At 39.8% G+C, this 14,050-nt stretch overlaps 1 protein-coding gene across 5 annotated transcripts in view; it reads left to right on the top strand.

Moving 5' to 3' along the window:
- The first annotated feature begins 3,093 nt into the window (after positions 1-3,093).
- Positions 3,094-14,050, top strand: part of LOC147056571 (uncharacterized) — a 96,384-nt gene continuing 85,427 nt past the window's right edge. For all 5 annotated transcript variants that reach the window (XM_085912931.1, XM_085912933.1, XM_085912930.1 and 2 more), the window contains exon 1: positions 3,094-3,374. In XM_085912931.1, the coding sequence (XP_085769057.1) occupies positions 3,349-3,374 (26 nt within the window). In that variant the 5' untranslated portion in view covers positions 3,094-3,348. The remainder of the gene's footprint in view (positions 3,375-14,050) is intronic.

The raw sequence follows: 14,050 nt of genomic DNA, 5'->3' as shown, positions 1-14,050 counted from the left end.
GCATTTTGCAACATGTTCACAATTACCCGCCATAATTTTCAATACATTCTAATAGGTTTTTACATTAAACTAAAGTCTGTCTTTGAACATTTGATTCACACAACAATGTGGAAAAACATACCAATGGTGTTATATAACAAAACGTATTTTTTCATAAATATATTAAATTCCTACCGTTTGCTCACGTGCTGTCAGAGATGCTCGTGTTGTTTTGCACGGGTTATATTGTAACTGTGATGTCCTGGATCAGCCACAAGATGTCAGTGTTGCACAAAGAAAACATTGCCATCTCCCAGTTTAGTCTGAACCCGTTCATGTCCTTTCTCGTTTACTGAGACGGTCACATGCGGCTTTCAATAAGGTCTCAACCATCAATATCCTCTTTATTAATACGAAAATAAAATTACAACAATCGCCATCCACTTGTAATAAATCCTACTTGGTCTTCATGCCAATCCACAACATCTTTGGTCTAACATTCCCATCTACATTGTGGTCCCCCAATTTGCTCAACAGAATTCATGCATCCATCCATGCATTTTCGGTACCGCCGCAGAAAACAAAAAAATTAAAAATAAACCTTTTTTGTTTCTTGTCTGTTTATTTGCATTTAATTAAACCTACAAATGTGTTAGATCATTTATATATGAATGTGTATATATATATATATATATATATATATATATATATATATATATATATATATATATATATATATATATATATATATATATATATATATATATATATATATATACACACACACATACATACATACACACATATGCAACAAAATTAAAATGTCTTCCTGACTCCAAACAACCCCCTCCTACTTCTTTGGCCTGCTCCAAGAGTTTCCTCTCATGATAAAAAAACCTCTCGATTTTCAAAGCTAACCGATCGACCCGAGAAGCAAAAATTTGTCTTTCAATTCGGTCCTGAGGAGGGCAGATATTTTTGTTTCATGGCTGACATGAAAGAAGAACAGAGGATCCTCTGTCATTAGCCTTATTAGCTTCATTAATGCAGTATGGATGAACTTCAAATGACTGGCTTCCAGTTATTTGTGTTACCATAGAAGCAACATGAGTACTTTTTCATTTTCTATGTTGGAGACTGTGGTACTACGAATGAAAGTGGTTGAAAATGAAGACAGCTAATACTTCTCTGTTCTCACCACTAGATGGTAGAACCACGCAGAAGTGTAAGAGGAACTGACAGCAAAAATATATATATACTATTTTCAGATGTGTGTAATAGTGTTTTACCCACACGTCCATAAGCTATCCAATCTAGTCAAACGGAAAAACATAATTTACATAGTAGTTGATACAAATTGACGACAAAGGAAGGGAGGACACGTTTTGACTGAAATAAAGCAGCAGTTCAGTGCAAATAATATCTCGTCATAAATGGTACAGAGTTGAAGGATTTTAATAGGCACAGGTAAATAAGTCCTGGAGTCCTGGGTATGATGCTTACACAGTGGTAAGATCATGTGTGGAACTAGAAAAATTCAGCTAACATTTCACAAAATACAATTACTGTATCATGAGTAGGTCTTGGATGTCCAAGGGCTAATCCCATTGCTGAAACTGTAGTTAGTGTCAGAAAGGTCATACAAGTAGAAAACATTTGTTACAATTATAATTTGTATTTTTTCGTCCATCCATGTATTTTCTGTACCGCTTGTCACCCTGAAGTGTTTGCCAGTCAACCGCAGGGCGCACAGAGACGAACAACCATCCGCACTCGCACTCACACCTAGGGGCAATTTGGAGTGCTCAATCGGCCTACCAATTATGTTTTTGGGAAGTGGGAGGAAGCGGGTGCCCGGAGAAACCCCACGCAGGCACAGGGAGAACATGCAAACTCCACACGAACCAAACACTTAAATGTAAAACAGCAGTAATTTGTAAAAGTACACTTTTTTTCTGATAATAATCATCTTTGACAACTCCAGCTAATACTTTTGTCTTTACTAACTGACTAGTATATATTCAATTTAGGGCAGCAGTGGTTAAAGCACATCACCTCACAAATGAGAGATGCAGGATTCGATTCTGGCCTTCCTGTCTGGCGGTTGCATGTTCTCCCCGTCCCTGCATGGGTTTCCTCCAGGTACTCCAATTTCCAGGGTGGCTCGGTGGGGCACTGGGTAGCACATCCGTCTCACAGTTAGGAGGATGCGGGTTTGATTCCACCTCTGGCCCTCCCTGTGTGGACTTTGCATGTTCTCCCTGTGTCAGTGTGGGTTTTCTCCGGGCGCTCAGGTTTCCTCCCACATCCCCAAAAACATGCTTGGTAGGCTGTTTGGGCACTCCAAATTGTCCCTAAGTCTGCGTGCTGATTGATTGATTGATTGATTGATTGATTGATTGATTGATTGATTGATTGTTGTCACATCAGCGTACAAGAATGCAAGAATACAAGAAACAAGTGCAAAATGTAAAAATGGATAAATAACAGACAAACAAGGACAAAGACAAGTGCCAATAGTAGCGGTAGAGACGAAACGGAAGGAAACCAACACATGATCAGGTCCCGTACGTGTTGTAGAGTCTGACAGCAGTTGATGGTTCGTCTCTGTGTGCCCTGCGATTGGCTGGCAACCAGTTCAGGATGTCCCCCGCATACTGCCCGATGACGAGTGGAATAGGCTCCAGCACGCCCGCGATCTCCGTGGGGACAAAGCGGTACAGAAAACGGACGGACGGACTCCAGTTTCTCCCATAATTCAAAGACATGCATGACTGATTGACCAGTCCAAATAGTCTGATTGCATCTGGATCGCAGGTTTCGGCTCTTCAGATAAAAACACTTATTTTAATCCAGCCATCGATTTTCCGCGGCTAAATCCTGTTTAGGGCTGCAGTTGGCTTCAGGAGCAACTATTCATTGTTTTAATGGGATAATAGCATACAGGTAAAAGCCACCTTCAGAATTAGTTTCCTCGGTCATTAGTGCAGGAGCTGAGGAGCAACTGTCCATTGTTTTAATTGGATAATTGCCGACAGGTAAACGCCCCCTTTTGAATGAGTTTGCTATAACCATCGACAAAGAAGATGGCGAAAAAAAAAAAGATGACGAGTATTGTACATTTCAGACTGAATGGACCGAAGAATTCGCCTTTGTGGAGAGAGCAGGTTGTGTGTCTAATTTGCAATGACAAAATTGCATCGATGAAACGGTCGAATGTAAAGCGGCACTTCGATACGCGCCTTTGCATCAAAATACCTTGCGTGAGATAGCAGAAAGAAATGAAGATTTCATGAAGATTTGGAAAGAATCACACGACACAAAGCAGAGTTGGCGAGCATGCACATGAGGACAGAAATGTAAAAATCCATGCAGCATCAGAAATCACATCAACGGTGAGTATATTTAAACATTATTTAAAAGAAAAAATAATCAGATGCTTTATACTGACATTTAGTTGAATTTACTTTTAAAATATATTACGATATGGCTCTCCCGGAAACAAATTTCCAAATATTTTGCTTTTATGGCTTTCTTGGTCGAAAAGGTTCTCGACTCCTGCTCGACTGTAGAGTCTAGAATTATGGGGACCCTGACATTGAAGATGAGAATAAAAGGGCAGGCAATATTTTGCATGACATTTGGATGGGAGGTGTGTGTTTAAAACCAACCCAAACTTGATTCCTTGTATCTTGATCAAGGAGGTCCAAACACTGTGCAGTGGATGGTGGATAAACGCAGCAAGTCTTGATTTGGTTTCAACTTGTCTTTTATTCATTCCATCACCTCCAGTGCCCACACCTCCACCATGGCCCGGTTTCTCCTGGCAGTCCTTAATCTCACTTCCTAATCGGCTGCAGACGTGAGGCTTTGCAACTCCCCACACAGCCTTGCGTGGGATATGACCAAGTTTCAGAGGAAATGCAGACATACTTGCATTTGACAATGGGATATAGATAAATAAACTTTAGAGAGCTCAGTGGGCCTTCGGATGTTGCCCAGATCTACTGGATTGACCTTAAAACCATTCATACCCCTCTGAGGAGATTTTGCTCAGACGACACTCATACATTTCATTCTGTACCCTGAATATCCATGACCATCTGAGTGACATTACCTTTTAAGTGATTATAATACATAAACGGACATTCTCTGAACCTAAAACTCCATTTCAATGAGGGTGATGAAGTAGAGGGAGCCCACCGGAGTTGGAACACGGCCTCGAAATAGTTTGCTTGCAGCTCCCAAATCAGGCCATGGTGTCAAGTTGGCGTCTCCCGAGAGAAGCTGGCTGGACACACCAATCACATTAAAAGGAAACTGAAATTTGAAAATGCCGGTCACGTCCTTTGTGTCAAATTTCTGGCAGCACTGGATCAATGGTTCTGCACGTCTTGGTCATTATCGTGCATGTCAGTGATTAATCTCACCAGAGAGCCTAAAAATGATCAAATAACCTTTGATAAATCAAGCAGAATATCTCAGATCAAACTAAGCTTTATGTTAGCACAGATGAAAACTTTGTGTCGCACCGAGGTTTGATTTGGACTAGTTTACTTTTTGGTGCTTGAAATAAAATACAGAACAGAAAGGCCCAAGTACTTGACTATTCAGTATGCTCTACTGTTTCTCTCACGTTCCTTCTTTTTTGGGCGTTTTTTAAAATTATTTTGCAAAGCAGATCATTTTAAATGGTACATATATATACGTATATATCTTTGTACAACTTAAATAAATCTAATATAAACAAAATAATGACAATTGGATAAGGTGGTCAAATTATAGTCATCCCAGGCGTCTCTGTAAGAGGGTTTGCTTACTTGTTCTTCACAGTTTTAACAGAGCTCTTGCTGCTGTGTTGATCCGACTTCAGCTACACACCCACGCTAGTAAAATTAAGTTTTAGCATGTCAAGCCAACCTGTACCGCTCTGTACTGTAGCTGTACTGTAAATTAAAGCTTCCACCTGTTGTTTTTGCAGAATCAAGGAATGTTTATTTACTCAATTGGGCAACACATGCAGTGACAAATTGAGATAGTGCGCCTTTTAGAGTAGAGGCCACCATTTATGTAATATATACAGAACAATATTAATAACAAGTCATTTAAGAGCCAACTAGCAATCTATCTGAAGTGGAAAAAAGTCATTCTGGGCTTTGTTATTCACTTTGGCAGAAGGTTGGCTCAAATACAGTATGGGATTCTCATAGTCTTTGTGAACTGTTTTACAATTCATCATCAGTGTCTCTTGTAAAGTCGACTGGCTCTTCATTTTTCTGCCAAAACAGCCAGATGGCCAGCCTTAGTCTGGCTACAGATTTGTATTTGTTCCTCTTAATATATGTTACATCTAATTCACTGACACTGACCTACATGCCAGTGAGTGGTCTAGAATATTTTTCTTTACACAAATCGGTCAAAATGCATCATATGGCCAGTTTTAATTATCAGGTAGAAAGAGAGATAGAGAAGCAAAATGTGGTCTTTAAAGTAGTGGAACCCACTGATTTGTATCATGAAATTCAACTTGGCATAGGTTCGGTTGCCCTTCTGTTTTTTTTTTTTTATTATTAACACTGTTTTGTTGGGTTGGCCACAGTTAATTTCTTTCAATGGATAAATGCAACTTTGCATGATACTTTATTTTGGATGGAAATCGTTGCTATAATCTGCTGTCAAGAAGAAAATAGATGTCTTGTAAAAAACGTGTGTCATCTCAAACACATTTTAATTTTTAATGTAACAGTTTTGCTCTTTTTCCTCTAGTTTATACAAAAGACGGTGCTACCATTGAACCACAGCCATATCAGCTACCAAAAGCTACAATTTGAACAATTTATCCCAAATACATTTACATAGCCTGTAATTTTCAATGGACTTTCTGGCCTAATATTTAGTTACACATTATTGATTCAAGATCTATTCAAGTCAAATCAAGCATATTTGTCTTGTCTTTATTCATAGAAAAGGCTCAAAGTGCTTCACGAACCGGCACTTAACAAATATTATTGATATCCCTCAATCTATTCAACATAAATATTGTAGAGAAGCAACATGGGAAAATCAGATTATAAAAGTGAATATTACAGCAAGCCTAATAGAGAGGCAAATTTGAATAACTGTCCACAGATATCAACACAAAGCTCGTTTGTGATTTTGCAAATGGCTCTTATTCTATGATGGGTAGTTTTACAAAGTGCCATTGTTGGACCCTTAAATTCTTGTCCAACATTAAAGGGGAAGTAGCAGTAGCAGGTGGTGTGCTTGAGGAAGAGAATCTCCCTGTGGTCCCATTCAGGCCTCAGAGGCTTGAAACAGGTGGTTAACTCCTTTAATGTTGCTTGGCTTTTAATCCTTGTGTGGCTCAGTTTTTCAGCTTTATAACCAAGCATACTGTACACGCAACTTGGGTTACTGGAAAACCTCTGACAGAACTTTTGCTGCTGCTGGCTGTTTTATGTAGTTGCACCCTACACATGCCTGTGGTCATAGCTCTAAGGCTACTTAATCCTTCTATGACATGTGAAATGCTTTTTCTGTTCTTGACACCTTATGTACAGTGAGAAACCCTTATCCACCTGTCCCCAGCAACTGCTACATAGCTTTCGCTATCCCTTTTTGTGCTCAGGTCAGCCTTGGACAGGGGTGTCAAACTGATTTTTGTCAGGGCCGCATCGTAGTCGTAGTTTCCTTCGAAGTGGCATTATGATTGTCAATGCCTTATTGTATATAGTGTAGGTTACGCAACAAACGGATGCATTTTTGAAAACAGAGATGAGTAAAAACTGTTAAGATTTTGAAAAAGACAATTAAAGACAATTAGCAATTTTTGTATTGACACATGGAGTAGATGCACAATTTGTCTTTGTGGGTCACATAAAATGGTGTGGTGGGCCGTATCTGGCCCCCGGGCCTTGAGTTAGACACCTTTGGCCTTGGGGAACCACAATGTGTTGTTTCATTTAGTAAGCAACCTAGAGAAGTTTAAGACTTGTAATTATAACGAAAGTAGTCTCCCTAGGAGTTGGCCCCAGTTTACTAGGGTTGGGCATCGTTTGAATTTGTCCGATTCCGGTTCAGATTCTGGTGCAACGATTAAATTACCAATTCCGCTTCTCAACAACAATGAAGGAGGAGTTTTTTTTGACAAATTGTATGAATTTCTCTTTTCTTTCATTTCATTCTTTTTTTTTTTATTGTTTGTGAAAGTTACTCAAAGGGATGTTTTAACCAGTATATTTAATTTTCGATTTTTGATAAGAGTTTTCTCAAGACCTTTATTTTTGAGAACCTCAAGAAACTACAATAATGCAACAGTTTGTTAAATAAGTTACTGATTGATACGTTTTTTAAATATTTGGCAAAAAAAGGCAGCCTGCCAACCTGTTTGGAGGAAAGTTGTGTTGCCCAATCACTTTGCCTTTGAATGACTCACTGCATGAATTAACACCAAGTAACATGATGATTTTTTAAAATTTATTTATTGATCATTTAAAAGAGTTTTTGAATTAACGGGGACGACCCTTGACGGGCAGACCCTAGACACTGCATGGCGTTGGAGGGGCCAGCTTCCTGGGGTGGGCAGAGTTCACGCAGCTCCTCCAGCCCAATCTTGATTGAGCCTTGAGTTTGCATTTTAGCGGAGTACCTTCCTTGATTCTATCAGAATATCATATATGGGACTAATTTTAGGCTGGGGTCATTCCAACATGTAATGCTTCCCACATGTTGTAAGATGACGTGCACATAGTGACCATTGATACTGGAATGCTAACTCTACTTACTTTGTATAAAAGGAAACGTTTCAACCACCACAGTACTGATCCTGACCAATCATTGCTCAATTATCATGTTTTAATCAGATCTGCGCTTACTCGCTTACTGTCAGTAAGCATTGCTTTCAAGGTGTAACTTCACGTTTCCCCTGTTTTAATGTCACAGTGACCTACGCTGCCTTGCTAAAGCTGTTATTCATTCTCACATTGCTCCAAGTCTTGTTCCAATAACTCAAAATAACCTCTCTAACTCTTTCATCGTGCTCAAGGATCTTCACACATCTTGTATCCATCATTTGTCCCTCCCACACATGATACTCTCCTCCTCTATTCTCACGTTATTCTGGCCATTTTTTTGCCTCACTCATTTGCACTTTCCTCTAGTCATGTGCTCATGTGAGAATCAGGCCTGTACTCTTTATCCTTTGGGAACAGTTGTGTGTGCGAGCCACATTTGTTTTGGCACAAGCTAATGCTTCTAATATTGCCACTTAAGATTAAGTGTATGTACTGTGGAGGGAGGCGTCCTTCTCATGAGACTACTGTGAAAGATCAGAGGAAGTGGGAGGTGATGTCCATTAATCCATCAATTCTTTCTATTTTCACCAACCAGCTCGAGTTAAAAATGAGTGGCCTCTGGTTTTGAAAAAGTCCCTTTTAAAAGATGTGGCTTTCATGCAGTGTCCTTTTTAACTGTGGTTGTAAAATGTATTAAAATTCAAATACAGTGATCCCTTGCCACGTCACGCTTCACCTTTTGCTAATTAGCTACATAGTGGGTTTTTATTAGGAGTTAATGTGAAAAATAATTTGTGGCTCAACGCTTCTTTGTGGATTTTCTGTGAAATTCCAGCAGTGGAAAATACATATATTTTATGAAGTCCCAATGATCATCGTCACACACACATCTGGGTGTGGTGAAATTTGTCCTCTGCATTTAACCAATCCCCATGTGATTTTTGATCCATCACCTGGGGGAGAGGGGAGCAGCAGCAGTACCGCGCTCGGGAATCATTTTTGGTGATCTAAATCCCCAATTCCAAACCTTAATGCTGAGTGCCAAGCAGGAAGGCAATGGGTCTCATTTTTATAGTCTTTGGTATGACCCGGCCGGGGTTTGAACCCACAACTTTCCAGTTTCAGGGTGGACACTTTACCACTAGGCCACTGAGCTGTTTTTTACATGAAGAAAGCCCAGTATATAAAAGTATTTTACCAATATCAATTCAAATTTATTAGTAAAATGAATATGAATTACACTACGTTAATAGTGCATGGAGTACTACGTATTTATGGTGTATTTACATGAAGAAATCCCAGTGTATAAAACCATATTACTAATATTAATTCTAACAGTAAAGAAATGTTAAACAATTACAGTTATTGTTCTGTACTGTATTGTTCCACAAGTATGACAGTTTGTGTTTGTTCTGTTATTTATACTGCAAAGGTATTATACAAGCACAGAACAGTATGGGAAGGAATACTTATTAAGGTAATGGGAAAGGTTTATGTAGCATAAAACTATTGGGGGGGGGGGTTATAAAGTCTTAATTTTACATAAATAAAACCATTCCTTCTTTGCAGATTTTTGTTTATTGCGGGTATTTTTGGAATGCATCCCATTTTTAACAGTTGTTTCAAAATGAAGTTCAAAACTTATATCTGAGTCTCAGTGCAGGATTTGAGCCCACTCCCACCCACATCCAAAGCCAGGGGTGCAACTCACCAACCCACGGTGACACCTTTCACTTTTTAAACCCTACTTTGAAACTGTGTCTTTAAAAAATATAGTATATATTTTTGAACTTGTTGGGTAGCTATTTATGCACTGATCTTTTCCCTTTGTAGTTGACGCAAATGCATGCCGTCAAAGAGATTAATAGCTCTGTCACTCGTAATGAACTTCAGAGGAAGTAACCCCAAATATGTAAGCCGCAGTTTGTGTATGTGTGGGTGTGTTTAAGCTGCTGTGCAAAAGGGTTGGCCTTTGAAGTTGTGTTGCTCGGATCTTTTAGTACTTGGCCGTTCCCAGGCTGTCTGAGCCTGTCCTTGTCTTTGTCAAGGGTAGGACACAGAGTGATACAGACGAGAAAATGAGAGAGAAAGTCCTCTTTTCTCAACTTTACAGTCTTTGAGTGATACTATTAAAAGAAAACAGGTCAAAGAGGGCACGCTTTTCTAAATACCCCTGTAATTGCTGCTGGAAGTCTGAGTGTGCATGTACGTGTTTGTGTGCTCTCTTGTGATTGTGAGTGCGTGGGAATATTTGTTATAAGTGTGAATATCCTTGGGTGACAATGTTACACTTTCCAGTTTACATTGGCAGCTTTGTGAAATGGTTAACATTTATTTTGAGTTAACATGTACAGTGGAGCTTTGGTTTTCGAAGGTCCCGGTTCTCGAACAATTCGGTATTCGTACAAAAAATTCGAGATTTTTTGCTTTGGATGTCGGACGAAATTCGGTTGTCGAACCTCGCGAGATGAGCCGAGAGGACCCGCATGCCAACTGACTCCGTTCGTTATTACATTCTCGTTACTCTGAGGATTGCATCGACTGCCAGAACGATCGAGGGCTCCACCGACAGCTCTTCGCTTTGGCCTGGACATCCACTTTTTGTTTTCCATATTATGTATTTTATGTGCCCTCTTTGCATCCATTGCAGCCTGGTGATCCTGAAAGGGGGATCCTTCCATCTGTGGTCCCTTCTCAAGGTTTCTCATTTTTCCCCCTGGTAGTTTTTTTTTTTAGTTTTTCCTTGCCCTTTTGGGAGCTCGAGATCAGGGGATGCTTTGAGAATAATTGTCAATTGTTTGTCTATGTGAAGCCCTTTGAGACTGCTTGTGATTTAGGGCTATACAAATAAACTTGACTTGACTTGGGACTAATCATACCTCCAAATGAAGCAAGTGGCAGCAGTATAGCCATCCTAAAACACAAAGACGCTCCTAAAGCAATGCGACAGTGAGCGCCCGGCCGGCGCGCTGCGGGGGGTTGCGCGATCGGACCAAATTAAGTTCCCTGCGCACTGAGGTCCACTTAAATTTTGGAAAGTCCATTAGGACTTTAAACATATTTTCTAAATTTTAGCGACCGCTCTGTCACAATAATGCGACCAGCGTGGTGCAGTTGCGCGGTCGGCGGCGCGCTACGGTTCCGCGTTCGGCGGTGCGCGGCAGTTGCGCGATCGGACAAGATTAAGCTCCCTGCGCACTGGATTCCACTTAAATTTTGGAAAGTACATCAGGACTTTAAAAATATTTTCTTAATTTCACCGGCCGCTCTGTCACAATAATGCGACCAGCGCGGTGCAGTTGCGTGGTCAGCGACGCGCTACGGTTGCGGGTTTGGCGGCGCGGTGCAGTTGCCCGATCGGACAAAAATGCGCAAATGAAAAAATGACGGTTTATTATTATTATTATTATTATTATTATTACTATTATTATTATTATTATTATTATATAAAAACATTTTTGCTTGGAAAGGATTCATTTTTTTCCATTATTTGTAATGGGAAAAATGAATTCGAACGATTCACTTCTGAACAGCCTTCTGGAAAGGATTGTGTTCGAAAATCGAGGCTCCACTGTAGTTTCATATTAACCCATCCCCCCTCCTTTATTTCTTGAGCAACCCAGCAAGTAACCAGTCTTTTTTTTCTTGAGCAACCCAGTTAGTGGTTCAGGAAAAAAGTACAATAACACGTACAGTGGAGTACATAGTCCATTTTTTTTACACTGGTTAACTTCTAAGTAGTTCCATTTTCAAAACAGATAGGACATTACGGCATATGGCTAGCACATGTGCTTTGCAGTCAAGAATTCTAGATTTAAATCTAAGCTCAGGCCATGCTCTAATGACTTTGCGTATTCTCTCCTTGCTTTGTGTCTACTATGGTTTCGTGACACATTCAAAAAAAAAAAGTGCACATTCGGTTGATTTAAACTAAGTTGTCCAAAGGCACGAGTGTGGAAAGTTGTGTCGATGTGTGATTGGAGTCCTGTCAAGTCCTGGAGTCCTTGACAGCCTCCTACCCAGTGTCAGCTCATCTTCAACAATGAACATAATATACAGCAGAATACAGATGGATGTTACACTTGGGTGGTGAGATTCAAAAACAAAATAGCCAAATAAAAGCAAACAGATGCTGAAAGTAAACATTTATGAATAATGCTCACTTTCCATAAGACTTTAGCTTGAATTCAATCATCTCATCCTCATAATTCAGTGTTCATCCTTTAAGTGACTTTTGAGGGATATTTTTGTAAAATGTTTAAGTTGAAAATGTAATGTTAAAACTTTTGAACTATTTGTAGTGTGGGTTGTGGGTTTTTCTGTCATTGTTTAAAGGGTGTTGATTTCAATGCTGGTTATGGCCATATTTCCAAAACCACCTTGGGAACTTGAATAAACACTTCATTTGAGGTCAAAAGTCACATCTTCTTTTTCTGCTCATACCTTTCAGGCTATCTCTGTAAAGCAGTGCTTTTAGAAACATCCAAGTTCTCCCCCTTTGTCTAGGATGTGCTTTTAACAAACCAGATAAAGCTCGTGTGTGTGTGCATGTGTACGTGCGTGGATACAGTAACCCTCAATATCTCTAACCTTCAAAAAAAACTTCTGTTGTACTGCCAGAACAGAAATAAATAAAAGTGAGAAGAAGCTTGAAATGTGTGGCAAATAGCCAGAACGAATTGTCAGATATGTTTCAGCAGATCATTGTCTGTTTTTGCTCTGGTTTTTCTTGCAGCCTTGTCGCCATAATGTTACTGCTTCTGAGATTTAGGGTAATCTTTTTTTTACCATTTTGTACCTCTTGACTAAGAAAATAATTCAGGTTCGTACCTTTTCTACTTTGTTACAGTTATAACTGCAAACCTTTACTTGTGAAAGTCTTCTGTGATCCAGCTGCATGCAAAGAAATCCAGCATCTGTTGAGAATGTGCCCTCTAGGGGTATAAAGTCTAAACATTAGCAGTTTCTACCACAGAAAAAGGGGATGAACTCATTCTCAAAACAAGATTTTTGATATTCCCCATCCTCCACTTTTGATCTGGGATCATCACAACAATTAATTCCCACAGATAAAAGGAATACGTATGCAGAATAACAGATGGGCTAAGATATGGACACCATCATCAAGTTAAGGCAAATATTTAATAGCTAGAAGCGTAGCCAAGGTGTGAGCTCACCTTAAGCACTGCTATCTATCAGTCACTGTAATAAAGCAGCACTTCCTCTGAAGCTTTCTGCCTGAAGGAACTCAGGAACAGGGTTCCACCTGGAATCTGTAATATACTGCACCTCAATACACCCAGAAACATTGCTTCACACAAATACATATGTTCTTTGAATGAAACATCTGCTCAACTATACGTTTCACCCTTGCAACAGAGTATGAGTAATCTGCTTTGACTAATCCCCCATAAAGGTCCACAGGTTTTCCCCAGAACAGATATCTGAAAAATATTGCACAGATTGATACTTAAATAACAAGTGTGATTGGAGGGGGAAGGATATCTTTTTATGAAGGTGAAACTTGAGGCATGTGTGTGTTACTTGGCTGCTCTTCTCAGAAGTCGGCCTTTACCAATGTGCTTGCTTGGCAAGAAACTATTTCAAAAGCATTTTTGAACATTCTTGGATCCAAGAAGATGAAACGCCCACATAAGAATTTGTGATCTCAGATAGCCTTGACTCATTTCAATTGCATGTGTGTAGGTCCGCCTTTGGCTCCTCTAAACAAAATGCAAGTGACGTGACTACATAGCAAAGCTTCAATATATAAAAAGATATTTCTAACCTGAACCTCAGGGTCTCCAAGTTCTCAATGTTCCTATCAATAGGTACACCGCACAATCAGGCATGAGTGTGAGTGGATGCTTGACTGCTCCTGTGCTCATTGCAATTGACTTGTAATCAGTCCACGATCATCAGGGATCACCTTTAGATTATTTGTTCGTAGGAAAAGGTGGTCCAGAAAATAGATAGAATTGCTTTTCAATGATTGATTGACTGATTTATTGATGAATGGATAGGATGGATGGATGGATGGATGGATGGATGGATGGATGGATGGATGGACGGACGGACGGACGGACGGACGGACGGACGGACGGACCAAATAGTTACATGATTATGACATACAAGACAGTGGTCAGCCTTGGCGGCAGTCTTTTCCACGCTGGGTGAGTGCTCTTATTTCCACAAATCACACTCAAATAAACTTAGTAACAAAGTGAAAATATCCATCCATTTCATACTTGCCAACTTTCTTGGTCACGTGGAAGACT

The sequence above is a fragment of the Syngnathus leptorhynchus genome, chromosome 5 (genome assembly GCF_054491065.1).
Source record: "Syngnathus leptorhynchus isolate UIUO chromosome 5, UIUO_Slep, whole genome shotgun sequence".
In the NCBI taxonomy this organism is placed as follows: Eukaryota; Metazoa; Chordata; class Actinopteri; order Syngnathiformes; family Syngnathidae; genus Syngnathus; species Syngnathus leptorhynchus.
Note: the sequence above shows the minus strand (reverse complement) of the source record. Positions and strands in the feature narration are given on the sequence as shown.